The sequence below is a fragment of the Heloderma suspectum genome, chromosome 1 (assembly GCF_057233095.1).
Source record: "Heloderma suspectum isolate Gila_16-S chromosome 1, 16-S_ref, whole genome shotgun sequence".
Taxonomy (NCBI): Eukaryota; Metazoa; Chordata; class Lepidosauria; order Squamata; family Helodermatidae; genus Heloderma; species Heloderma suspectum.
Genome location: NC_139458.1, coordinates 71,390,807 through 71,418,096, shown reverse-complemented (window position 1 = coordinate 71,418,096; position 27,290 = coordinate 71,390,807). Strand labels below are relative to the sequence as shown.

At 44.1% G+C, this 27,290-nt stretch overlaps 1 protein-coding gene across 1 annotated transcript in view; it reads right to left on the bottom strand.

Annotated features, from left to right (window-relative positions):
* Positions 1-1,914: 1,914 nt before the first annotated feature.
* LOC146357380 (cytosolic phospholipase A2 beta-like) overlaps positions 1,915-27,290 on the bottom strand; it is a 48,241-nt gene continuing 22,865 nt past the window's right edge. The window contains exons 7-20 of the mRNA XM_084846291.1: positions 26,746-26,809; positions 24,137-24,264; positions 22,107-22,220; positions 21,482-21,519; positions 19,686-19,821; positions 18,954-19,090; positions 16,864-17,086; positions 15,667-15,784; positions 14,566-14,703; positions 11,504-11,599; positions 10,145-10,333; positions 9,679-9,848; positions 7,930-8,116; positions 1,915-5,679 (exon numbers count right to left, since the gene is read on the bottom strand). Of these exons, the coding sequence (XP_084702417.1) occupies positions 5,483-5,679; positions 7,930-8,116; positions 9,679-9,848; positions 10,145-10,333; positions 11,504-11,599; positions 14,566-14,703; positions 15,667-15,784; positions 16,864-17,086; positions 18,954-19,090; positions 19,686-19,821; positions 21,482-21,519; positions 22,107-22,220; positions 24,137-24,264; positions 26,746-26,809 (1,935 nt within the window). The 3' untranslated portion in view covers positions 1,915-5,482. The remainder of the gene's footprint in view (positions 5,680-7,929; positions 8,117-9,678; positions 9,849-10,144; positions 10,334-11,503; positions 11,600-14,565; positions 14,704-15,666; positions 15,785-16,863; positions 17,087-18,953; positions 19,091-19,685; positions 19,822-21,481; positions 21,520-22,106; positions 22,221-24,136; positions 24,265-26,745; positions 26,810-27,290) is intronic.

Genomic DNA, 27,290 nt, shown 5'->3' with positions numbered 1-27,290 from the left:
GTGTCACCCCACCTCTTTGCCATTTCGCTGCTGGTTGCTTGTAGAGCACAACATGGTGGGAGTCTGCAAGTGTGGTAGAGCGGCATTGCCTCTGCCTCCCCCAACTGGCATCTTGGCTGCAGCTTGGCATCGTCCTCCTCCATTTCTCCTTCTTGCCTGCTCCCACCTCCACCACCGATTCCCTTGGGGGTCCCAGCAGTGCTTTGCAATGGGATCGGAGCTGGTGCTTCAATCCACTCCGCTCTGCTTCCAAGCGAATCGGCTGTGGAGGGTAGGGATGGCGGAGAATTTCTCCCCGAATCTTCGGGGGGCTGAGCGCCAACGCATTCGGCCCCCTGAAATCAGCGGTGAAATTCTCCACCACCACCCCGCCCCCCCCCCGGGACGGGACTTACCTTTGGCGAATGTCCCTCCCGGCAGCGGTCCCGGCGGCAGTTCAGCGGCGGTTCGTCGCGGGCGGGGGCGACAGCCGGTCTCCCGACCGGCTGCCGCCACCGCCATTACAAAAAAAAAAAACTAAAGTAAAAAAAACAAACACCCGTGATAGGCTACATAACGATTTACGTAGCCTATCACGGCTAGATTTCCAAAGACAGCCGTGATAGGCTACGTAAATCATCACGTAGCCTATCACAGGTGACTTTGGAAAAAAAGTCACTTCTCCCCAGCGCTTCTCCCCGGCCTGAATTTCGGCCGGGTGAGGTGGGAAGCTTCCCCCCCGGCCTGAATTTCGGCCGGGCGAGGCGGGAAGCCTCCCCCTCTTCGCCTGAACTTCGGGGGGGAAAGCGAAGCACCTCCCCCCCACCGCGAAGCCAAGCTGCGAAAAGGTAAGTGACTTTCGTACTTCCCTAGTCGAGGGGGAAGGCAGGCAGGTGGGAGCAAGTGAGCAAATTGGCAGCGTGTGAGGGACAGGAGTAACATGGGGCCAAGCTCCGCTCTGCTCCCCATCTCAAGGATGCCTAAGCCGGGGGGCAGCAGCGGGGAGGGGGAGTGGTGGTTGCAGTGGCCCCTACATGATACAGGCAAATATGAGCACATGTAACCCCTTTCCACTCAAACCCCTCTCCCAGTGTATACTCAAACGAGAGAAGTGTTACTGCTTGCTTTTACAAGGGCAATACTGACTTTGCACATGTGGCGGGAGGGGGTCTCCAGCTGCAGCCCTCGCTGATCCCATTGAGGCTGGCTCCTGGGCAGCAGGAAAGGATGTGCCATTGAATTCAACAGGCTTTTTGTCCAGATAGCCGGGAGACTGCCAGGCAGCCTTGGCACCTGTTCGTCTGGAAGTAAGTCTCGCTGAGTTCAAGGGACTTACTCCTGAGGAAATCCTATTGTCTCATCCACAGTGGCCACCTTTACTCGGAAGAAAGTGAGTGGGGATTGGAGTGGAAGTGAAAAGGGGAGGCAAGGAACTTGAAATGGAAAAGTTCCATTTTGTACCGAGAGGGGGGAGGGGCTGCGCCAGAGGGGGTGGAATGCTGCTGACATCTGAGAACATCCCGTTGGGCTCCAGCCACCAGTGTAAATGGCAGGTAGTGTTATGCAGTCAAAGAACAGCCAGCTGTGTAAAGAACCGATTTAAATCCTGCAAAGAATGCAGAAGCACTAGCAGAAGCCCCAGTAAACTGCGGGATAAAAAGCTTTATGTGGTGAAGCCCAATATGCCCAGCATTAATGACAGTAACTTACACTATTCTGTATACAAGCCACACCCATCCACAAGACTATCCATGCCAAGGAGCAGAGAGGCAAGCTGGCACAGTGTACACTAGTAAAACCTGATGATCAAGCTGTCCTCTTGCATCCCTTTGGGCTTTTGCCATTCAGATTGCATTTATGACTACATTGCCTCACCAAGCCAAGCTAGATGGTTATTTCTTTATGGCGAAATAACATGAAGCTCATAAACAAACTCCAGAAAATTCCATTTGAAGCACTAATTTTACTTGACTCATGCACCTTCACAACTGAAACATGCATTAATACGTTCTGGAAGTAGCATCAATTCCTTCAGTTCCTGGGTGTCCAGAGTTGCATACACAAATATTGCACCCAGCACATCATGTCCTTAATGGTTTCACATTACCCACCATTTAAAAGCCAGCAAGAATGCCACTGCAGGCTTCTTAAGGCTTAAGGTGACAACTAGATTGCCCTCATTTTTTAAAATAAAAAGGGAGGATCAGGTCAGGAAAGCAGGACAAAGGAAATAAGTGATTAACCCAGGGGTCCGCAAACTTTTAGGGTCGGTGAGCACATTTGGAATTTTGAGGGAGTGTTGTGGGTGCTCTGACATAATGGCTGCCATGGGGGGGACTTGCCCTTTCATAAAATGGCTACCATGATTGGCATGGCCAGTCATAAAAGACTTAATTTCCCAGAAGGCAAACTGGTGAGGCTAAAAGAAAAATAATTTACGCAAGAACCTAAGCGCAAGGCAGAGGTGGGGACTCACTCAGCTCTAAAACACAAAGCCACTCTTTTGAGCCTAAATACAGATGGTGCTAGAGGGTAATACTTCACTTTGAAGCACACCAGCCTCTCAGTTTTAATTTTCAAAAACCTTAAGAAATAAAATAAAAATCAGGAGGGGCACGAAGCCTGGTGGGCACCAAGGAAGGTGTCTATGGGTTGACAGCCCAGGTTTAGCCCTTTCCCTATGTCATTTTCCCAATTCCACCCCCCGCCCCCCCAAAGTTTCTATTTGCCTTGTGGAGGAAGACATACAGGTGCTAACTGGCAGGCAGGAGAAGTGATGGATACGTCACAAGAGACTGGATACGTAAAGGAAACACTGCAGATACAGCCGGGCTTTCCTTCATCACAAGCCTGTTATTCCAAATGATATATCCAAGCATGAGTGCATGACAGGTTTCCGGATTCAGATTTTACAATGGTGGGAAAGGTTATTGTTTAATCCCTTAAGATACACTGCCATCTTGTGTTCAGCAAATGAAAGCCCAGCCTGAAAAAGCACACAAGCGCTTAGAATGGAGGGAGCCAACAAAACGGGTGCAACGCTACCAAATATATTAGAACTGCACTTACTGTCCTGCACGTAAGGTGAGGCAGCCAGCTTATCCAAAGATGCATATGAATGGAAGCCCAATCCCCCCCGCCCCCCTGTTCCATTTCAGAAGGGGAAGAACTATGCAAACTAGGCCTTGAACATGCAAGGCAAGGTCTCCACATGGCGTACCTCCCTCACATGTTGCTTTAGGTGCATGGTGGAAAGCTGTGTGTACAGCTACATTTATAGTTGTTTTTGGCCTACTACTCCCTATGCTGGCTAGGGCTGGTGGGAGTTGTAAGCCAAAACATCTGGAGGGCCACAAGTTGCCCACTCCTGTTCTAGAATGTCAGTGGAGTAAGTGAATGGGCCCTATTACAGTCATGCACCAAACATGTTTAGGGTTGGAGCTGTCTTCTCTTTGGTGTTCCATCATCTCCCATTTGGTCTTCCATTGTCTCAGCCCCCTCAGCTCTGTCCAGAACTTTGCTTCCAAAATCATTCACACTTCTCATCACTCTGGCCATGTGACACAGCGTCTTTAAACCCCTACACTAGCCGTCCCCAACTTGGTGCCCTCCAGATGTGTTGGGTTACAACTCCTAGCATCCTCCCGCCAGCATAACTGGCTGGGATGCTGGGAACTGTAGTCCAACACATCCAGAAGGCGCCAGGGTGGGGAAGACCACCCCACATCGACTTCCTGTCCACTCCTGGATCCAGTGCAAGCTCTTCCTCATTGCCTTGAGTGCCCTCCATAGCTGTGTTCCCCTTAACTTTCCAGTCTTACGTCCTCCTGATACAGGCCCGCTTGCGATCTTCATTCCCTCATTTCCACCACTCTGTCATCCAAAGGTCTCCTGCTTCCACCAATGATTCCGCCTGAGCTCCCTTGCTGCTCCTTATGCTTTTCAGAATACTTTTCCATGATGCATTTGCCACAAACCCTTAGGGCCAATTAACCTATAGCCTTTCCCAACTGGTGCTCTCCTGGTGTGTTGGATTACAAATCTCACTATCCCCAGCCACAGCCATGCTGGCTAGGATTATGGGAGTTGTAGACCAACACATCTGGAGAGTGCCAAGTTGGGGAAGGCTGCTCTATTGTAACTATCACTGAGGCCTCAGCATGGACAGACACCACCCTGCAGAGGACCTTGCACAGCATGCTAACACCCTCCATCCAGTGGATCTGGGGGTTAGGGTTGCACGGGAAGCCTAAGTGTGGGTGCTTCTGGACAAGACTTTTATTGCACCATTAATGGAATGTTACAAAGGAACCGGACACCATCCGTCTTCCACGTATAACCCTCCTGTGTTTTCCCACCCCTTCTTTCATCTTTTTTTCTTACCAGGCAAAATCCAGGAAGGAAGGAAGGAAGGAAGGAAGGAAGGAAGGAAGGAAGGAAAGAAAGAAAGAAAGAAAGAAAGAAAGAAAGAAAGAAAGAAAGAAAGAAAGAAAGAAAGAATTGCTGCACAATACCTTCTGACTGGGAGCACTAGGAGCCCTCCACCTGGAAGCACCCAATGTATAACTGAAATAAACACAGATGTTTTTCCCCTGTTTACCCTTGCTTACCTTCATCTCCCCCTCCTATGTTACCTGCTTCTGTATCACATTTTAGGTTGTAATCTCCCTGGGGCAGGCACTTGTCTTCTTGCACTTTGTAACGGATTGTTATCTCTGGCATACTTATACTTATTAGAAGTATTTTATACTGCCCTTCAGTCATATTCCCAGGGCGGTTACAAAAAGAATAAAACAATTAAAGTGTAAGTACAAAAAAGAAAAACCGAAAGCCACAAAATTATAAAAGCAGCATACAACCATCAGCAGGATTAAAATTATATCTAAAAAGCTCAGGAAAATTAAAAGGCCTTTGCCTGGCTTCAAAAGGACAATAAAGTGGGCACCAGGCATACCTCTCTGGGGGGAGCATTCCAAACTGCGGCACCACCACTGAGAAGGCCCTCTCTCTGGTAGCCATCCACCTCACCTTAGTTGATGGAAGCACTCACCGGAGGCTGTCCACTGAAGATCTTAATGTACAGGAAGGTAGATGTGGAGACAAGCTCCAGATCCACCATCCTCAGCCATCCAAAGGCCTCCTACTTCCTCAGATGACTCCACCCTTTGTCCCTGTTTTCAAGGCATTGAGGGCTTAACACGCAAAGCCAGCACTTTGAACTGTGCACGGAAACATACTGGGAGCCTTTTCAGTTGGCATAGCACAGGCATAATATTGTCAGTAACACCCAATCCAATTGCATTGCCCAATTTTCAAAGGCAGCCCCATTTATAGTGCATACAATAGCATAGTCCAATAACAACAACGATGCTAGTAACATAAAATAAATATTCCATGCTAGTGTTCCAAAGTGTCCTGGCCATTTTCTATTTTAGATCTTTGCAAATGGGCTTAAAACAATCCACCTAGAAGGATTCAGGTTGCTTGCAGATGGCTTCACATCTCACTGACTTTTCTTTTCTACTGCTGTCAGCAAAGTTTGCAGAATCAGTTCTCTGTTATTCTGGACATTATAGTCACTCAGATTTAGCAGTTTGTCAAATTCATCCTTGGTGTAAGTCAAATTTGTCATTTTATATGGTGAAAAGCTGGCAAAATCCACCTGCCCGTTAACCATTTCTGCAGAGGTGCGCTTAATTCCTGAACGAAGGAAGACAAAAATGGATAGTCATGATTTTTAAAAGGAGAGACTAGATTAACATTGAAACTGTGAACCAATATTCATCCAGGAGGCCTAAATTCTGTATTGTTGGGGTGAAACTATTCTCCAAACAGTAGTCTGTGGACTAGAATTGTACTTTGCAATACAAACCTAACCGGAAGGTCACCCTGTCTAATACATTCCAGCAGTAAGAACTTCACAGTCATGGAGCAGAGGTGTTCTATGGCTGTTACATACAATACATGACCAAACATTAAAGCATGGAGTCTCTCTCATGCATGCACATTAAAAATAATGTGCTTTTCCTATCTTGATTGATATTTGATAGCATCATCAGAGAGGTGGCATGGGAGATAAAATAGTTTCATGGACTATGATAGTCACACAGTCTAGGACTCTAACAGTACATTCCTATGTATGTTTACTTGGAGGTAAGACCCACTATGTTCAGGGGCTTATTCCCTAAGGCGATTACTCCCTAATCCTATATGCCTTGGAGGAAGTCCTATTCAACTCAGAGGGGTTTACTTCTGAGTAGACATGCTTAGGATTGCACTGTAAGTCCAGCTTCATACGTTATGGGACTAATAGTTACATATCTGTATACTACATGATCTAATCTGTGGCGTTCTCTCTTAGTTGTGAGACTCAGACCTGTCATTTTTTGACTGCCTGAATACCCAGTCTGAAATTGACAAACCTGGTTCTTATATGTTACATGAAAGTAGATGTGATGTGCAGTTCTGTACTCACTCATTTCTGTAACATGTGAAGAAGAAACTGCAAAGAGAGGTTGTACCATCTGTAACGACTGAGGAGTTCCCTAACTTAATGGCCAAAAATGTAACCCTTCAGACCCATTGCTAGTCATGCTGCTGAACTTCTAGCTCACAACTGGGAAACTTGGAGAAGACCTTGTGCCAAGCAGGAAAGAAACTTGTGAAAGGTCCTACTAGTAGAGCCACGGCTTAAGTCTGACTTAAGTGAAAAGGCAATGGCTGCAGAAAATATTGCACGCTTAACCCCACTGGGTGGAAACCAATGGTGTGCAAGCAAAACTCCACTCACACAATGGGGCTTTCTCCCTCTCTCCTCCCAACTACGCCCCCACATGCCCCTCCCAAATCTAATCTGGAGGATCTCCCAACACTCCTGAGCAGATTCTGAAGGCACAAGGGGGGCTACCGGTGAAGGGGAATCGCCCCCATTCCGGTTCGGCTGATGGAACAGAAGCAGTTCTGTCTGCAGAAAGACTGGATTGGATTTCACCCATTGATTTCAGTGGCAAGTGCATTTAACTCTTTGTTGAACTGAGGCTACTGAGTGCACCCATTTAAAAACCAGTATATTTCCCCCATTCTTTTCCCTACTTGTAATTGAATAATGGAGGCAAGTACTTACCTGAAAAGAAGTATGGGGTCAAGAGCCTCTCATCAAAAATGGAGGAGGTAGCAGAGAGGCAAGCTATAGTTTGAAACTCCTGAGTGGTATTGGAAGCTAAAGGGACAATATGATGAATGCTCTTCTTTAGGAATATGTTACGCCATTTAAGAATGAAGTATTGACTGGGTTCACACAACACGCTAGCCCACACTCAGTGGTTGAGTGTGGCTTGTTGTTTCTTGAAGTGTAGGTTAGCATGTTGTCTGAATCCAGGACATTTTCTGCAGGGTGGCTTGTTAACCATGCAGTGTGGCTTATTTTTCTTAAGAACCCATGGTTTGTTGTTGGGTTGTTCAGGGTGGTTAACAAGCCACACTCCATGGTTATCAAGCACTGAGTGTGGGTTAGCATGTTGTGTGAACAGCTCCATTGGTTATCTAGGAGAATCTCTTTCAGCCAGAAGGCTGAATTCCACTTTGGAGAAGCTCCTGGGGGCCGCATTCTGGGCAGGGCCAATGGCAAAAGGGGTGGAGCAAAAATACCAGCATAATTTAGCTTAAAGCTCTTATTGTTTATCTTATTCAGCCTTAGGAGAGGAATCTAAACCTTTTGGGATAGGGGAAAACTGCACAAAGGTCAGGAAATCAGTGTTTGAGGGGAAAGGAGCATGGCCTTTGGGAGTATCCCAGAGGACTGGATTGGGATCCCTGGAGGGCCAGATTCCACCCCAGACCTGAGGTTCTGCAGCTCTGATCTAGGGTGAAGATAGACTTTGCCAATGAAGACCATTCTTTCTAGTAACAAGTTGGATAGACTGTGACTAAAAAGTCAAGTCAAATACTAACCAGGTTTTTTATACTCCTTAAAAGAGTCATTCACCAGTGGGAAGTGAAGTACAATCGGAGTTTCTGGGTTCCCTTTGTCTTCAAAAACATAGCACTCCTTTGGATTCTCCTTGTCTTCTTCAGTCAGCACAATTTTAGGAAAGGGGATCCCTTGATCCAAACAGTATTTGCCCATCTGTTCTATAGACTGAAGCATACAAGAAGAGAAACACTGCAATCTAAATACAAAATTACAGCCAGTTTTTCCCTAAGGAGTCCCCATCTAGTATCTCCAAACCCAACGCTTTAGGGTATAACACTTTTGGAGAAAGAGACTGCTTTGCTTTCCCAGTGCATTTAGCAGTGTTGTAACACAATGGAATAATTAAATGCAGGTTATACATTTACATTTTGTATTGACCTTGCCAAATGTTCAGTGACTTCCTTACTTCAAAGCTGATCATTGCATCTTTGCAACTGGGAATGTTGCTCATACTCCACAATTAAGTGGGATGTTTGCTATCAGCAAAAGTTCTGCCAGCTCTTTGAACCATAATGCAGTATTCCTTCCAATGATTACACACACAGAAGCAAAAAGGGGCAGTAATAAAACATAGAGGAAGGTACCACCCCGCTATCCCAGGGGTGCAGAACCTCACACCTAGGGGCCATTTGCTTTGTCATGCTATTCAGACTGCTGGTATTTTAAACCACGCTGCTTCTTGAACATGGTTGCTCTTCTATCTTCTGAGAAAGGTACAGCCACAAGGTTCTGAAATGTGCAGAATCCAGCATCTGGAGCAGCTCTTCACCCAAAACCATCATCTCAAACTGTATCTGCACTACAGGTGGACTCACAACTGTTTGGCATGGAAGTTATTTTTAAAAAGGGGGGGGAAACATAATGGGTATAGATTGACAGCTGTTTCCAAAATTGTTGGGGTGATAAATCCAGGAAATTGAACTGTCCCAGAGTACTTTTCCAGTTCCTGATCCCATTTGTTGATACAGTGAGAACTGCATACCTGTGCATCTCCCCCTTCTTTCTCTAACCATCTTTTTCCAAATTAAATGGCAAATTTAAAATATTTTTTAAAAAACTGAATTTGTGGCAAGAATAATACTCACACATGAGTCTGATTACAAGTGAAGATAATCTGACCAAAATGAAAATAAGGAAACAGGAAATTTTGCCCCAAATCAATCAGGTGGAACTAAGCACAATGTTCTGTGGTGCTGACATTAATTCCCCTATAGCTGCATGCAAATTACAGGTGCTTACATGTTTCAACAGCATACCCAGATTAATGTTTAATCTAACAAAACAAAAAACAAAAACAATTACTTCTGTGGAATGGATTTGTATGCCCACAAATAATGCAATAAAAGGTAAACTCTCATTGAAAAAAGCCTTCTCTGAAGTTGGTACCCTGACTTTGCAATGCCCTCCTGAAGGAGATAAGATTGGCGGTAACTCTGTATTATTTTTGGTAATAAATTAAAACATTCCTGTCATCCAGGCATTTTGAGGAGAATTTTGAAATCCTAATATTGAATTAGAGTCACAATCTAAACTGATTTTACATTGATTGTTTTTTATGTGCTGGTTTTATGGTTTGTATGTCTTTGTTTAATTTTTATGGTTATATCGTTTTTATAAATTTATGCACACCACCTGAGATTGCCTCTGGTAATGAAGGAGCAGTATATTTTTTTTAATAAATAGTAAACTTGTTCCCCTATCAAGATATAAAATAAGAGTAATCTTACATAAAACCTGGTCTCCAATAAGTTGTAGTCAAATGATATGATAACATCCACCTTTCTTTCCTTTCTTAACAGTGGGGGGCAACTGGTATTAATGAAATATCCAGCATCAACCAGGCATAGCTCTTTTTCCAGTGGTGTAAGGTGGTTGGGGAACTGGTCCAGATTGCTATCTGCAAGGCAAATATTTCTTGGTATTAGAGTATAAAGGATATCCTTATTGAATACACACCAATGCAGAAACAAAGCATTATTTTAGACTTCTTAATTAACTGTTTCATGATTATTAATTTTAACCTTATCAGAAACAACCACCTTTGCCAAGATATCCAAAATACAAAACAAAACTTCCTATGCGGATACTGAAATAAAATCTTGCTTGATGATTAAGCCTTGGTGAATTAAAAAAAAATAATAATTGGAAGGCTTCAAGTGAATTCCTCCAAAGTTCAAGATCCAGTTTACTTACCTTGCCACATAGAGAATGTTTCATGTTGGTAATAGTCTTTGTGCAACTGCAGACCTCTCAAGAAGTTAGGTTTCCATTCTCCAAGTGGGCGATGGGTCAGAACTCCATTGATGATGTTGGATGTATCCTTCAGTGGAGTAAAGCAAGCAGTCTGGCATGCAGAGAACTGAGAGGGACTGCTGTTTTTGTCTAGAAGGACAGCAAAAAGCACATACTAGGTGAAACCCTAAATCCTGCTGCTTAGAAACTAAGGGCACCATGTGCACTAGCTGTTTACTACTGGTTCACTGCAAAATGTGGGCAGTTTTTATGTGCAGCCATCTGATCTCCCTTCTCTACACTGTCATGGTGAAGCAGGTGAGGCACTGAGTGGTGCCTCCTTGAGATACCAGCTCCATGCTTGACATGCTTGGAGTGGCATGAGGACATGGCCCCACCCACTTTGGGGATGAGGCCCCACCGACTGCCAGCATTCAGACTGCTGCAAAAGATCCCACATACCATGGATGCTATAGAAGATATTGAACATTATGTATGGGTATGTTTTTAATCCTTCCCCAATCCTGTGTGCTCTGGATGTTTTGGATTACAACTCCCAGCATTCCTGTCCATTGGCCATGCTAGTTGGGGGCTGATGGGAGCTGAAGTTCAAAACATCAGAAGGGCACCAGGTTGAGGAAAGCTGCCTTAATGGTATAATATGCAGGTGGGAAAAGAATTTTTAAAAACTAGACAATCAAAAGAGAAAAAAGGGTTACAGGCAAAGGATGCACTTCTAATATGGAATCACTGGAAGTTGCAGACTAGATAGCCAAGTGATATAACAAGAGGAACCAGCACGAAATATACTTAAAAAAAAAAAAAAAAGATCACTTAGTAGTTATTAGAGGTTGTTAATGCTACTATAGAAATGGTTGGATGGAAATCATAATATCTTTACACCTTTCTCAGGTCCTGATCTACTCTTACACCAAATTCAGATAGCCTGTTTATTTGCACTCAAGGCATGTCATACTTGCAGTGATACTTTGTGCACAGCTATGGCATGTACATGCTACCCACACCAACACACATTCTGTGGATTGAAGTCAAGTGTTGAAATAAATGAAAAGGTATAATATAAGTTAGCTTGTGTCTTATTGGTGAACCAGAGAGAGAACATCTGGGAATGTGTGAAAACTACCCCCACAAACACAGCTTTAGCAGGGGAGAATAATGTTATGGGCTGCCTCTTAAATTAGCTATGACATTTGCATTGTAATCATTCCCTTCGTAGAGCCTCTGCAGTGTGATATATTATGTTCTTAGTTCCTTCTCTGGTGGAACTTTGACATGAAAAAAATTGCACAAGGCTCTTACTGTCATCCTTTTCTGTGCCTGGGAAAGGCCACTGCCAGAATTTGTATACATTCCAGGCATCCACCAAATTCAAGGAAAATATATTACTCCAAATTCCTGTAAACATAAAGATATGGGAAACTGAGACCTTAAACATCTTTCTTTGTCATCCCAGCCCCAAAGAGCCACCCAGCTCATTAAAGAAGCATGGAACATTCCTGCATGTTGCTCAAATCCTGTAAACTAGATGTGTTTGCATTTGAATATTATAGGCAGCCTGACCCACAGTGAAGCCAGAGAAACCCCTACATCTGTGCGAGCTTTGAACATGAACATGTGAGTAGATCTGTGAGTAAATCTCTGCCTCCACCCCCACTCTGGCCCTTTTATTGGGGCCAAGAGGCACTGATTTGAAGGGCGGACGGAATTAGGACTAGTTAGGCAATAGAATCTTAATGAACATTTGCTTTAAACTGTTATCCATTTTGTACTTTCAGGATAGGGCCTGGTTATAAATTGGAGAAAAGGGAACAAGCTGCCAACATGCTCGATCACCTTTCTGCCAACTTGGTGCCCTCAATATGTTTTGAACTACCAGCATTCCTGACCATTGTTCATGGTGAGTGGGGCTGATGGGAGTCAAAGTCCAAAACATCTGCAAGGCACGAGGTTGGGGAAGGCTATGCAGAAATTTGCTACATCTCCAATGGGCTACGACTTCCAACAAGTTCTTTCCACACCAGGGCTCTTAAGCACAATTAAGGCATTTAATTCTGCAGTCAGGTGGAAGCAGAATTTATCTGATAGAAACGGCAGGAGGACTGGCCTTCCACAAAATCACCTCATGGAAAGCTGACATAATGGAACCTTATACCACCTAACCTGAATTAATTGATTGAATCAATGTTCAGTTGCCCCTCAACTGCCTGAGAGACGTGGTGTCTCTCCTTGCTCCCTGCCAGGCGACTGTGTTTCAAGATGTCATTGCTGGGCTCAGTACAACCATTTTTCTTATCCAAAGCTAATTTTTATCTTATAAAAATTAATATTTATTTATTTATTATATTTATTTACACTCCACCTTCTTCCCATTACTGGGACACAAGGCAGTTTACAAACATTAAAACATATACAATTAAAACATATGAAAATATACAAAAGTTAAAATATAATTAAACAATGATACAATTAAAATTATTTTTAAACATTAAAACAGCATTATAAAACAGCACTTTAGCAGCTTACTCCCAGGTGCCAACTATGTCCCAAAGGCCTGCTGAAACAAGAATGTTTTAGCCTGCCTCCAGAAGCACATCAAAGAGGGAACCATCCTAGCCTCCAGGGCATTCCAGAGTTGTGGGGCAGCTACTGAGAAGGCCCTCTCCCAAGTTCCCACCAAGCATGCCAGTGACAGGGGTGGGACTGACAGAAGGGCCTCCCCAGAAGATCTCAGGACACGGGCAGGTTCATAAGGGAGGATACAGTCTTTCAGGTAACCTGGACCGGAGTCATATAGGGCTTTATAGGTCATAGCCAGCACTTCGAATTGTGCCCGGAAACAGACTGGAAGCCAGTGAAGCTGTTTTAACAAGGGAGTTGTATGCTCCCTGTAGCCAGCCCCAGACAACAGTCTGGCAGCAGCTCTTTGGTCCAACTGCAATTTCCGAACACTCTTCATAGGCAGCCCCATGTAGAGCGTGTTGCAGTAATCCAAATGGGATGTAACTAAGGCATGTGTCCCCATGGCTAGATCAGACATCTCCAGGAACGGTTGCAATTGGCGCACCTGTTTAACTGTGCAAAAGCACTCCTGGCCACCACTGAAACCTGAGCATCCAGGCTTAGGGCTGAATCCAGGAGCACCCCCAAACTGTGAACCTGAGTCTTCAGGGGGAGTAACTGCATCCAGCACAGACTGAATCCCTATTCCCTGATCTACCTTTTGACTGACCAGAAGCACCTCTGTCTTGACTGGATTAAGTTTCAATTTGTTCTCCCTCATCCAGTCCATTACTGATGCCAAACACTAGTTAAGGATAGGGATGGCGGAGAATTCCGCCACAGATACCAGTGAGGCCAAATGCCAGTGCATTTGGCCCCCTGAAGTCTGTGGTGGAACGAAGCCCTTCCGCCCCACCACCCCGCAAAAGGCATGTGAAACGGAGCACCCACCTGGTGCCGTTCGCGCTGCTTTGCAAATGGCGGCCGCGTCTGCGGCCACCATTCGCTTCACAATTTTTCCCGTGATAGGCTACGTAAGTATTTTAGTATTTATTTAAGTATTTATTTAAGTATTTATGTAGCCTATCATGGCAAAAAAGGGAACGCAAATGGCGGCCACCATAGCTGCCACCATTTGCGTTCCCTTTTTTTTGCCATGATAGGCTATGTAAATATTTACATAGCCTATCACGGCAAAAAAAGGGAACGCAAATGGCAGCTGCCGTAGCTGCCACCATTTGCGTTCCCTTTTTTTGCCGTGATAGGCTACGTAAATATTTACATAGCCTATCATAGCGAAAAACAGGGACGCAAATGGCGGCGGTACGGCGGCCACCATTTGCGTCCCTGCGCAGCCCAGCAGTGGCCAGATGTCGTTGCGGGCGGTCCCAGCCAGAGGCTCCACGGAGTCGCTGAGGAGCGGAGCCAGCCAGGGAGGATTTCGGGGGGAGGGACGGAGCGCCTCCCCCCCCACCGTGGACGTCACAAAACGAAACAGGTAAGTCGTTTTGTACATCCCTAATTAAGGACAGAAACAGCTTCCTTGGAATCTGGTGGAAAGGAGTAGTAGAGCTGGGCATCATCAGCGTATTGCTGGCACTGAACTCCAAAACTCCAGACAACCCCTCCCAGTGGTTCCATGTAGATATTAAATAGCATGGGGGACAGAACAGAACCCTGAAGGACCCCACAAGCTAATGGCCACGGAGTCGAACAGGCATCCCCCAACACCACCTTCTGAGTTCGCTCCCCTAGGAAGGAATGGAGCCACTGTAAAACAAGACACCTTCCAAATAACAGGGGTATAAGGGGTTTAACAGGGGTATAAGGTGGAGTATAAGTTTCATAATAAATTAAGTCACCTTCCAAATAACAGATCCTAGATTCTGGTCTCTTCTTCATCAGTCGTCCCATAAAGAACTCACTTCCAAAATCTTCTGAGCGAATGAAGGCTCCATATTTAGAAAATCCTACCTCATAAGGGGAAAATTCACACCATTCTATAAAAAAAGAGAGGGGGGAGAAGAATGAAATATAAGGAACTGAGAGGAGTGCAGTCCATTTCTCCAAAAGAAGAAACAGAGAGAGAAGAGTGATAAAGACAGAATTGGTCTCTCAGGATAGAAGAATGAGAGAGAGTGGGTGGGGTGGGGGGGTGGAGGCAATTGTACCTCATTAGTCTCATTTGGGCTGCAGTCCTGAAACTATGCACAGTTGTTTTCCATGCTCAGTTCAAGGTGTTGGTTTTAACCTTTAAAGCTCTGAACAGCGTAGGGTCTGGCTAACTGGGGGGCTGCTTGTGTCAGTATGAACCTGCCTCATTATTAAGAGAGGCCCTTTTGAAGATACCCTTGCTTGCAGAGGCCCACTTGTCAGGCATGGGGAAAAGGGCTTTCTCCTGTGTTGCTCCCAAACTCTGGAACACACTCCCTCTGGAGTTATGACAGGCACCCTTCCTCTTTGCATGCACGGAGGGGTTCAAAACAGAACTTTTTAATTTGGCTTTTTGATTTGTTGTTATCATTTTTAACATTTTACTATGCTTTTATTTCTTTATTATTTTAGTTTTCTGAATTTTTGTAAAATGCCTTGATTGGTTCCAGAAAGCCAGTGGGATGTAGTGGTTAGAGTGCTGGACTGGGATTTGGGAGACCCAGCTTCTAGTCCCCACATGGTCATGAACATCACTGGGTGACTTTGGGCCAGTCACTAACTCCCAGCCTAACCTACCTCACAGGGTTCTTGTGAGGCTAAAACAGAGGGAAGGAGGATCACGTAAGCCGCCTTGGGTTCCTTGCGAGAGAAAAAATGGTGGGGTATAAGTTTCATAATAAATAAAAAAATTAAAATAAATGCAATAAAGAAAGAAATAAAAACTTGAAGCCACCTGATACAGTTTCAGGACTGCAGCCTTTTTGCGAGGATTCTACTGAAAGACAAAATAATATTGTTGAGGTGGTTACCTTTGAATTCGTAAGTGCTTTGGTTGTCCTCCTTGACACTGAGGGCCACATAGATGGGCAGTGGATTTTGCCCCTGACTCACTGCCTGTTGCTGATATGAGAGTTTGCTCTCATTCCTCTACAAAAGAAAAAGCAATGCAATGAAACACAAAGAAAACAAGAACAAATTCAAACTCAGATAATAAACTATGAAGCATCTGATGTTTCTCATCCTAATAGAGATGTCAGAGAATTTCTCCACGAATCTCCAGGAGGCCGAATGCCAACGCATTCGGCCCCCCGAAATTGGTGGAGAAACGGTCCACCACCACCCCGCCGCCCCCCCCTTGGGATGGGACTTACCTTTGGCGAATGTCCCTCACGGCGGCAGCTCCCGGCGGCGGTGCGGCGGCGGTGCAGCGGCGGCCCGTCTTCCGACCGGCTGCTGCCGCCACCATTTCCAAGTAAAAAACAACAACAACAACAACAAACGTGATAGGCTACCTAAAGATTTACATAGCCTATCACAGCTAGATTTTCAAAAAACACCGTGATAGGCTACGTAAATGTTTACGCAGCTTATCACGGCTGTCTTTGAAAAAAAAAAAGCGGGTATGCAAATGGCGGTGCCCATGGGCGCCGCCACTTGCTTATTTTGGCACGGGTAGTCTATGTAAATATTTACGTAGACTACGGCGAAAATAAGGGCAACGCAAATAGCGTTGCCCTTATTTTCGCCATAGTCTACGTAAATATTTACACAGACTACCTGTGCCAAAATAAGGAACACAAATGGCGGCGCCCGTGGGCGTTGCCATTTACGTACACGCTTTCCCCCCCCCCAAAGTCAGCCGTGATAGGCTACGTAAACACTTACATAGCCTATCATGGCTGACTGCAGGCCAGGAACGCAAACGGCGGCGGCTACGGCCGCCGCCATTTGCGTCCCAGCAGGACAGCAGGATTCGCAGCCGGACAGACGGGGCGCCTCCCCCCCGGCCAGAATTTCAGAGGGGAGGGACGGGGAGCCTCCCCCCCCGGCCAGAATTTCGGGGGGAGAAACGGAGCACCTCCCCCCCCACCGCGAAGCAAGCTTCGGGATCAGGTAAGTGACTTTCGTCCATCCCTACATCCTAATCTTTAGATATGGGAAAGCCAGGATGTCTGGAAGGAGAGATGAAGAAATTAAACATCTCAAGCAAAAGTGGGTCTTTGTACCTCATCATGGAACATATGGTCAATTATAAGTGACCACACATCTGTAACAGAAACGGAGTGTCCCTCTTGGGCCCTCTGCCTCAGCTCCACATCATAGCGCTGTATTGCCTCCAAGGAGAAAGCACTTGATTTGGTCCTGGCAATATATTCCTGTGCTTTACAGATTGGGCCCATCAAATCCTTTTGAGACCAATTAGTATCTTCATACAAACTTCTCATTGTCCTATGGAAAAATAATACCTTTAGAAGAATACACTGTAATTTATACTGCATGGTTCTTAAACAATATACAAGTAAACAACATTCACAAAGTTTACACTCGTGCATTAGGGCCAGACTGCACATTACATTAAGCACATGCTCACATTTAACATATCTGATTTATTTGCTTTTTAAATAGCCACCACAAGTTCAGAGTATGACATACTAGAAGTGGGGTTAACCCCTCCACACCACCATGTCGCAGTCCCAAAAGCAATTGCCTCCTCCCTGATGCCATTATTTGCTGCAGGAGGGAAGCTTTTACTGAAATTGCTGTTGGGAAGAAATGTTTTTAAACACTGTCTCCATGTGCTTTAATCCCAAACCTGTCTGGGCCCCTCCTGCAGTTGCTATCTTTTTAAGTCAGGCAAGTTCAATGGAATCACACATTTCATGTAACGTGTAGTTTGGTCCTTAATAATTCCAGAGAAGTCAAGGGGCAAAACTATACATATAAGCTCAAGTGTTTTGGTGAAATGGTTTGTATATTGGACCATACAACTTTGATCTAGAGAGAAGGCAGAAGGTTACTGAGTATTTTGGCTATTGGGCAGCATAGAAATGTAATTAATTAATTAATTAATTAATTAAAATGCTGAATTTAGTGGAAAACTGACATGGTAAAGGACAAAGAAAGAAAGGCAAGGCAGGGTACAGGAATCTCCACAGTTCAAGACATTCATCACCATTCTCCATTTTTTCAGCAGCCCTGAAGACTAGATACTTGTTTTTAACAAACTTTAAAGTTGACATTCTTAGATTAAACAAGATGGCAACATCCATGATCTTTACTCATGTGTCTGCCCCTCTCCCATATAAAGCAAGGGGTGGTGCCTGATTTTTACATCAAAAGGGGAGTGTGAGTGAAGAGAGCTGAACACACCCTAATTTTCACTTCTGTTCTCCATCACATCAGGCAATTTTCTCCCAGGCGGTGAGAAAAGTGCCTACGTCAGATAATAGCCAGCAGGAAGAAAGACAGGAGAGTGTTCTGTTCCCCTCACCCACACACCCCTTTTGCCATAACAACCAGGCACCCACCCTTACAGCATTTGTAAGTGGGAAGTTTGACTAGATGACCTCCCTGGCCCCTTCCAGCTGACTGATTCAATTATTCTAAGTTCAGGATTTGAACAGGAGAATATCTTAATAGCCCAGCCCAGACCTGGCAAGTATCTCCTTTTGTTAGGTAAACTAGAGGTGATATGTTGCCATGGGCACTAAATAGCTGGCTGATTACTCTCAATAGCTAGCTTTCTGAATGGATAGCAATGCAATCAAGTTAGGTCTGTATGTAAAAAATAGATGGCAGTTTGAACTGACAGAACCTGAGAGCTGAGCTTTGGACTCTGTTAGCCAACAGCATTTGGGGGTTCTACCTCTCTCCCTGAAGATGTGATATGATAGAAGTGAACTCGTATGTAAAAAAATACTGGACTAGTAGATGGCAGTTTGAACTGACAGAACCAGAGAGCTGAGTTTTGGACTCTGTTAGCCAGCAGCATTTTGGGGTTCTGCCTCTCTCCCTGAAGATCTGATATGATAGAAGTGAACTATCTATTGGAGCATTTAAGCTGCACCTCCACCTAAGCAAAACCTGTATCGTTGTAAAAAAAAATAAAAAAAATGCAGAGATTACAAATTGCCTTATTCCTCCTGTAATCTCCTTCCAAAGGAAACCAAATATGGGTAAACACTGCACCCCAGAAACATGTCACCACTCAAGAGAACTGGGACACGTGTGTAACACACAGTCTGTTTTCAATCAACAGGGTTAAATGGCAGAACATCTATCAACGGATGAGTTGTCACAATGCTAATTCTCTTACCATGTTGAGCCAGAAGCACCAGTGAGGTACGTAACACAATCTAAGAGGTTCATCTTCTGAAGGGCAAAGAGGTGGCCATAGAATGCTGACATTGCCCTGGCTCCCCCTCCTGTTGCCATGACAGCTATCACAGGGACCTGTGGCCAGAAATGAAGAATGACGTCAAGAGAAAGAAAATGTGCCCACTTCAATGTTAGTGGCTTGTAACTGTCTCAGGCTGCCACGGACGTTCTTCCCATGGGGAATAAAGATTAAAATTTGAGGGTTCAAAATTATCTTATTTATAATAAGATACTATTAAAAGTGTCTTATAAAAAGTATCCAATATGCATACATCTTAGATTGCCTCATTATCTTCCCCAGGAAAATCATGTTTTCTGGCTATTCGGGCAAAAATAGCCTCTGCTTTGCTGTTAATTGACTCAAGCAACCGCTGTCTCCACACCCTCGAATATATCTCCTTGTCTATTGACTATATTTTCCTTCAATTGTGCTTTACTCTACTGCTGCTGGTGATTCCTCTCAAGAAAGTAGCCTCTCTACAGCCTTTATATTCATGCTGAAATGAGTGGCTTCAGTTAAAATTATATGTATATGTATGCACACATTTGTTGTTCAGTTGTGTCCGACTCTTATGCATATAAATATTTGCACTAAGGTAAGTAGTTCTACAATGTATTCACTTCAAAGAATTCCTTCATCCACTTTTGGTGACAAATGAAGCCCACACACCTGATGTCCTTGCAGCTCCTGGTCCAGCAGAAGAACCTTTTCTAGAGCACTGGCAACCACATTCTTCCTCTTGTACAGGAAGTCCTGCTCAGCTCCACAGAGATCACATCCTAAACGCACATCTACATCTCCTAAGCTGGAACAGAAAGAAAATAAGTACATCTTCATCCACCAGCATATTCTACCTGATATAGAGGTCATGGGGAGATGGAATAACAAGGCATATTCTCAGAGAGTCAGAAAAAAACTGAGCAGAATCAAGACTAAGGGTGCTTCCAGATGGACGGCTACTAGCACTACCAATTAGAAGGAATTGTGAGTCTATTCTCTTTCTTAGCAGATTTCCTGTGGTAAGAAAAAAGATGGAAGAAGCGGTGGGAAAACATGGGAGGGTGACAAGTGAACAATGATATCACCTGGACTCCCCCAAAATTGTGTTAATGAGGCAGGGTGATGGCATGATAAAAGCCTCATCTGGAAGCACCCTAAGGAGCACAGTGAAGTCCCCAATCAGGTAGCAAGGCCAGTAATTCTACTGTGATCCTCCTCCTGCAGAACTGGAGATCAATGGTTACCTTCAGGTTTTATGTGAGATAGTCTTCATGTGGGAGGGAGCTATATCACCTCCATTTCACACAAAAATCCATTTCAGGGCAACAGCCTCCTATTTGGGAGTGGAGACAAGACATTTTCTTATATCTTATTAGATGGACTGGAGCAACTCCCCTATGAGGGAAAGTTACAATAGCTGGGATTGTTTAGCTTGGAAAAAAGGCGAGTAAGTGGAGACATGATAGAAGTGTACAAAACTATGCACAATGTGGAAAATGTGGATAGGGAGATATTTTTCTCTTTCTCTCATAATACTAGAACCCGGGGTCATCCCATTAAGCTGATTGGTGGGAGATTCAGGACAGATAAAAGGAAGTACTTCTTCACGCAGTGCATAGTTAACTATGGAATTCGCTACCACAAGACGTAGTGATGGCCACCAATTTGGATGGCTTTAAAAGGGGGTTGAACAAATTCCCAGGGGAGAAGGCTATCAATGGCTACTGTCTCTCATGGCTATATGCTACCTCCAGTATCAGAGACAGTACGCCTACATGCACCAGTTGCTAGGGAACATGGGCAGGAGGGTGCTGTTGGACTCATGTCCTGCTTGTGGGTTTCCTGTGGGCAGCTGGTTGGCCACTGTGTGAACAGAATGCTGGAATAGATGGACCCTTGGTCTGATCCAGCAGGGCTCTTCTTATGTTCTTATGAGTGAAGCACAACCCTCCGTCAGATGGAGTGAAGCACCTCCAATCGCACATTGAGTGTGCACACCCATCACACATTATTATTTATGTGATGGGATTCTTAAAGCTGGTTCCCCACATGTGGTTTGGTACAGCAGTACCCATACAAGGGCTAAACTATGATAGAAATGAAGGCAATAAAATATTGGACTACATCTTCCACTGCCATCATTGCTAGTGTATCTTAATTGATAGTCTCTGAGTGATGCAGAGGGAGATGACCAGAGCAGTATTAGCTGGAATTAAATAGTGGGCTTTTTAAAGTGACGCACATGGGTGCATGCTTTGCTAGATTGAGCCACAGGACTTTCCCACCTTACAGAGTTATTTATATTTAATTTTTGCAATGGTTTTATACCACCCTTTAGGAGGAAGTCCTCTGGATGGTTTACAAAAGGAGAATTTAAAAACCTTAAAATATTAAAACAATATTATCATAAAACCAAAAACCGATAAAAACAGCAGAATTAAGCCGATCAGGCAAGTATTTCTTACCAGTCATTAACCATGAGCTGCAGCTCCAGTTGTACATTCTGAAAATGAAGTTTGTTGAGATGAATCATATTAACATGCAAGATAAATGTATTCTGTAATGTAGTATATGACCATAACCTATCCAGGGTTTCATTTAAAAAAACATGTTGCAAATATGATATTTGTGGGTCTCTAAGAGCAGAGGAATGGGCCATCACCACTTGTGTACCTCTGACCACCACTGTCCCCAAACCAAGACAACTGGTTCATTGTCTCACATGGTACCTAGATTGTGTTCTGCTTAGAACAATTCTGGATATGGGGCAAAAAGCAAAGATGTGACTGGAAAGAAAAAAAGTTGGTTTATATTTATTTGTTTTTATTTATTATTAACATTTATATAGTGCCTTATCTACTAAAAAGCCATCAAGGCAGTTTACTAATCTAAAACATTTACCAGTAATTAAATCCTGGTGTGGACACAATCATTTTACTCCCTCAAAGGAAGAATGTGTCACAGCCCCCCCCCCCATTTTTAAAGAAAACTACTATAAAATTAACATGGTTTAGCAGCAAATAATGGCTTCCTTTCTACCTTCTGTTCTGATCAATTATTTCTGTTAATCTAAAATACGAGGCCACATACCTTTGCAAATGGCAAGACTACTTTTGTTCCCTCTCCCAGAGGGAGGGCTTTCAGAGATACACCTGGACAATCAGCAGCAGTGACCCCAAACAGTTTTTTCCTAAAGGAATTACCCTGAAATGGATCACAAAAATTTAAATGTACACATTGGTGCACTTAGACAGATGCACATGATGAAAAATAAAATGAGGCACGGGGCATGATTAAAGGAACATGAAAGCCCCCCTGTGAAGCACAGTTGAGGCTCCAAATATTGTGTTCACAAGTTGCAAGCATTCACACACGATTTCAGACATTCGCAGAGGACATTCGCGACTTCCATCAGTGCACTGCAAAGAAGCTCTTCTTCATGGCTGTGCTTCACCACAGAAAAGATAATACCTAAATGCTTTGTACCACTCATCCACCAGAATACGGGCACCATCTGCCCACACCAGTGCCAGTGCCCTTCAGGAAAGTGTGTCATTGCACACGTTTGACTGGCCACACACCTAGTTAGGTGGCCCTGCTTCTGAACGGAGTGCCATTCCAGATAAGCAAACTTCAGCAGAACACTGGTGGGGGCAGTAACATTTCAGCTAGATCAAAGAGAACAAGTATTAATCATATTTTTATTATATTTTAAGGGCTTTCCAGTCTGAATTTTGTTTGTTCCTACAACAGTCCTGTGATGTAGGTTGCGTTCCTATAAATCAGAAAGATTTTGACTTGCCCGAAGCCACCCCTAATGAGTCCATGTCTGAAGTGAGACTTGAAACCAAACTCTGTCAGTAGCGATAAAGTCTATGGAGGGGTGGATGATACAGTAGAAGGTTCCCTGCTCCACCTCTTCCCTTCTGAAAAGTCCTGGAATCTGCTTATGTGGGCAAGGAGCATCTCTACACCAGCCTAAAATCCTGCATTTAAAATGGGACTCTCTGCTTCCGATTTAAATGAAAGATCACTTTATTCCCTTTACATGCACTTCCTTTCCCCCCTCCTTTTCCCCCTCATCTGAGTCTTCCAGATGTTTCATTATACAGCCACTAGATGGCACTGTGGTCTAGGTCCTCTTATTGCAGGTTTTCTTTTTCTACGAGGAAACTCAAGCTGAGTTTGAGTTATTGAGGTTATTGAAGCTATCAGCATGAATGCAAGCACAGAAATTTAATAGCTCATCATCTCTGATCTTTTAAAAAATGGAATAAAGTTCATTTAGTGCAGGAGACACCCTGGAGGTTGACGACATCATTTAAAAGACCTGCGAACTTCCATGAGTAACCAATCTCAATAGCAGGAAAAAAGCTCCATGTGAAGAAGCCAAAGGTCATGTTGTTCTTCAGAGTGTGTAGGCTACCATAACTAGACGTTTCCCACAATGCTCACCTGTGTGCAGTGTTCTGAGGGCCAAGCTAGACATGACGGGGGCAGCTGGCTTATTCGTGTGCCTGCTCTTTTCACTTATAAAGCAGAGGGTGTCTCATTTTAAGAGGAAAGGGGGTGTGCAAATGATGGGAGCTGAATCCTCCCTTGACTGCCCAGCACTCAGTTGCTTCAGGCGCTTGTCTCCTGAGCCTGACTAACTCTGAGTGAATTGTGGCATGGTGGAATTGGTTTCAACACCTGTTCTCTATCCCGAAACCAATTGCTTCGGACTGCAAAAAAGTTGTGTTGAAACAACTTCCACCATTCTTGCAGTTGCTCTCTGTCTCCACCCAGTATCAAAGTCAAACTAGGAGAATGGATTTGAGTGGGACGATGAAGTGGGGGAGGTAAGGTTCAGCTCCCCTCATCCATGTGTGCTTTTCATGTTAAATTAACTCCCATTCCCTGCTAAATATGTGAACCGGGAAGACACATGAACAAATGTGCTTGGTCCATGACACCCAGCTTGGCCCTTACTACATGGGAGAACAGGAAAAGCACACTCTCCACACCAAGTCATACCCACATAGATGTGCATCTCTACTGTGTAGGGACCTTAGCATATTAGTTAATCCAGCCCCTGCTGGTGAATGGATGAAACCTGTCATTTGTAAGCATGGGATTACCTTCGTGATGGCTTTCAGCATTGGCTCCCAGTTCTTTACACAGTGGAACTGGAAGATTTCTGAGTTCTGGGTGATTTCCTGTGCTTCTTCAAGTGATTCTTTCACCACCAGTTCAATGTTTTTATGTTCTAGGAGAAAGTGTTCAATTATACAGATGTAGAAGCCCCTCCCTCACACTTTCCCTCATAGGTTATTGAAGCTATCAGCATCTAACTACAGATTACAGAGGCATTCCATCCATCTCTCAGGCCAAACTAAGGGCCACACTAAATATGGTGTAGCTAGTTAGTTTTCCTCACTCCTGTGTAAACAGTGATTCAGGAGGAGTAGGGGGTTAAAGACAGGGGTCTGCTAATGTAATGTCTAGTTAGAAAGGCAGTGCTGAGCATCTGTTAGGCAGGTGGGAATGGGGCAGAGGAGATGGCATGCCTAAATGTGGGCACTGCTACTCCTATCCCAGCCTAACAGAGAAAGAGAGCCAGGGCTGGCCCTACCACAAGTCAGAGTGAAGAAACCACTTCAGGCAGCAGATGCTGAAGGTAGCAGTGGGAGCCCTCCAGCCATTCCTCCTGAGCCTCCTGGCTATTCCCTTCTTTTGGAGGGTGGAGCTGGGTGTGCTGCACAGCCTGTCCTTCACCTCCTAAACTAGCCTGCTGTCCTCAGATATGGTAGAAGATGCTATCGTCATTAGTGTTGAAGCAAATTCAACTGCCAGTCCAGTCAGCTTCTATACATGAAATGGAGGGGGGGGGGGCAGTGTTGTCCTTTGCCTTAGGCAGCAAAATGACTTAGGCCAGCCCTGAGGAGAGCACACATGACAAAGAGGGCAAAGCTTAGGAAAGCCAGTTGCCAGGTGCAGGAGATCCAACCCCAACACCCCACACAAGAAACTTTTATAGTCATACTACAGCAGATTCACACATGGGAGTTTTAACAATGAAGTCTTGTGACATCTTAATGACTAACAAATTTATTCTGACATAAGCTTTCATGAGACATATACTAAATGAATGTGTAAACGCTCAGGGCTCACCCTACCTTTACACAGGGTGAGGCAGCTTGCCTCAGGTGCCACATATTAGGGTACCATTATGAGGAAAGAAATAATCATTTAGATTATGATTATGATTATGATAGCCAGTGTGGTGTAATGGCTAGAGTGTTGGACTGGGAGTCAGGAGATCTAGATTCTAGTCCACACTTGGCCATGGAAGCTCACTGGATGACTTTGAGCCAGTCACAGACTCTCAGCCCAACCTACCTCACAGGGTTGTTCTTGTGAGGATAAAATAGAGAGAAGGAAGATTATGTATGCTGCCTTGGGTTCCTTAAGGAGGATAAAAAGTGGGATATAAATGTAATAAATTATTATTATTATTATTATTATTATTATTATTATTATTATTATTATTTTATATCATCACCATTTGGATTTTTTGCTTCAGATTCTAAAAGGTCTTAAGCTGTCTATGTAAACACTTAATAAGCCAGTTCTCTGGCCCAAAACAATATGATGCTGGCCACGGATAAAGCACTTTCCCATGTAAGTATTCCATACATGCCTCATGTATAAATCCTACAGCTTTTTCCGTCTTTTTTCGTACTGCAGAAAATCTGGTAAGGAGAAAAAGTTGGAACAGCTGCACAAGGCCTTCTAAATGGTGGCTCCAGGAGCCCTCTCTTTGGAAGCAGTCCAAGTCTCTGCACTTTCCTGTCAAGCAGCAGAGAAAGCCTCAGGCCGCTTTTCAGTGGCATGAAAAGACAGCAAATTGTTGTTTAGTTGTTTAGTTGTTATTGTTATTATTGTTGTTGCATTTTTCCTGCAGGGATAGGGAGAGGCACTTGTGGGATTTGGGGCTTCAGGTGTCAGAATAACTTAGCTGACCTTGAGTACTATGCACCTTGACAGGAGTGGCCAGGGCAGGGGGAGGGGGGAGTCATTTGCTGTTCACCTCAGGTAGTAGTGAGGAAACTTTTACTAAACTTCTGCAACAGATCAAAAACTTGGGGGAGCAGGGCAGAGGGGTGATAAAATGGATAATACAGATGATTCACTTACCAAGAGGTTAAGCATATACTTTATACGTATACACATACATAGAAAGTTCTTGAATTTGGATTGTGAACAGTTTGCAATGAAGTGTCAATGCAAGTAAAATAGTTCTCAAGTGGTGTGTTCCTAAATATGTAAAACACAATCAGGCTTTGTGTATGTTATAAGTTCTGTATGTAAGCTTTAAAATGAGTCCCCTGCCCCCCCCCCAATTTAATAGTTTTTATTTGAGATTTTTCCATAAATGTTCCTGCCAGTAACTTCTTTGGATAAACTATTCATCTAGCTAGCACAGAATCACTGTCAAGCCAAAGTAATGTCAAACTCAGACTATTTGAGAATGTTTTTCCATGATGTTTTGTCTGTGTATATAGAGAGAAACAGAGGTTAGTGTTTTGCATGATTTAGCCATAAGCTCTCACCACAATGGAAATTTGGAGCAACTGTGCAATTTAATGTGCCTTTAGGCCAAGGAGATTTTAATTTAGATTTTTAAAAGTCTTATGAAGTGGGCAGACTTGGATGTCTATTTTAAAGAGTCAAGATTCAGACTCACTTTTCAAACATTCCACATTGTTCCATTTGTCTAGCTGAACTTCCAAACAGGAAACCTCACGAGCCTGTGAAGGAAAGAAAACAATCAACCAAGGTTAAAAAGGACTGTTGCTTTATAGAAGACATGGGCAATCTGTGACCATCCAGATGTTGCTGGACTGCAACTTCCATCATTCCTGACCACTGACCATTCTGCAGTTTCCCCACCCCTGCTTTATACAAACCAGTTGGAGGCTATAATGTTTCTCTTGTCCATATTGCCCTTACTATGCCTTCAGTTTCAAAGACGTATACATTTTAATCTGAAATTAAAATGTGACTAGCCTGACATTGCTTACAATCAACTCTGTTCATTAATGTTTTCCACATTATTTCTGTTTGGCTCATGCAGCGATGATGGTAGCCAACATTTTTGCCAAGTGTGTCACAAGTCAAGTTCCGGTACTGGAGGCAGTGTGCCTCTATATGGCGGTTGCTGGGGAGCATGAGCAGGAGGGTGCCATTGCGCTCATGTCCTGCTTGTGGGCTTCCCATAAGCACTGGGCT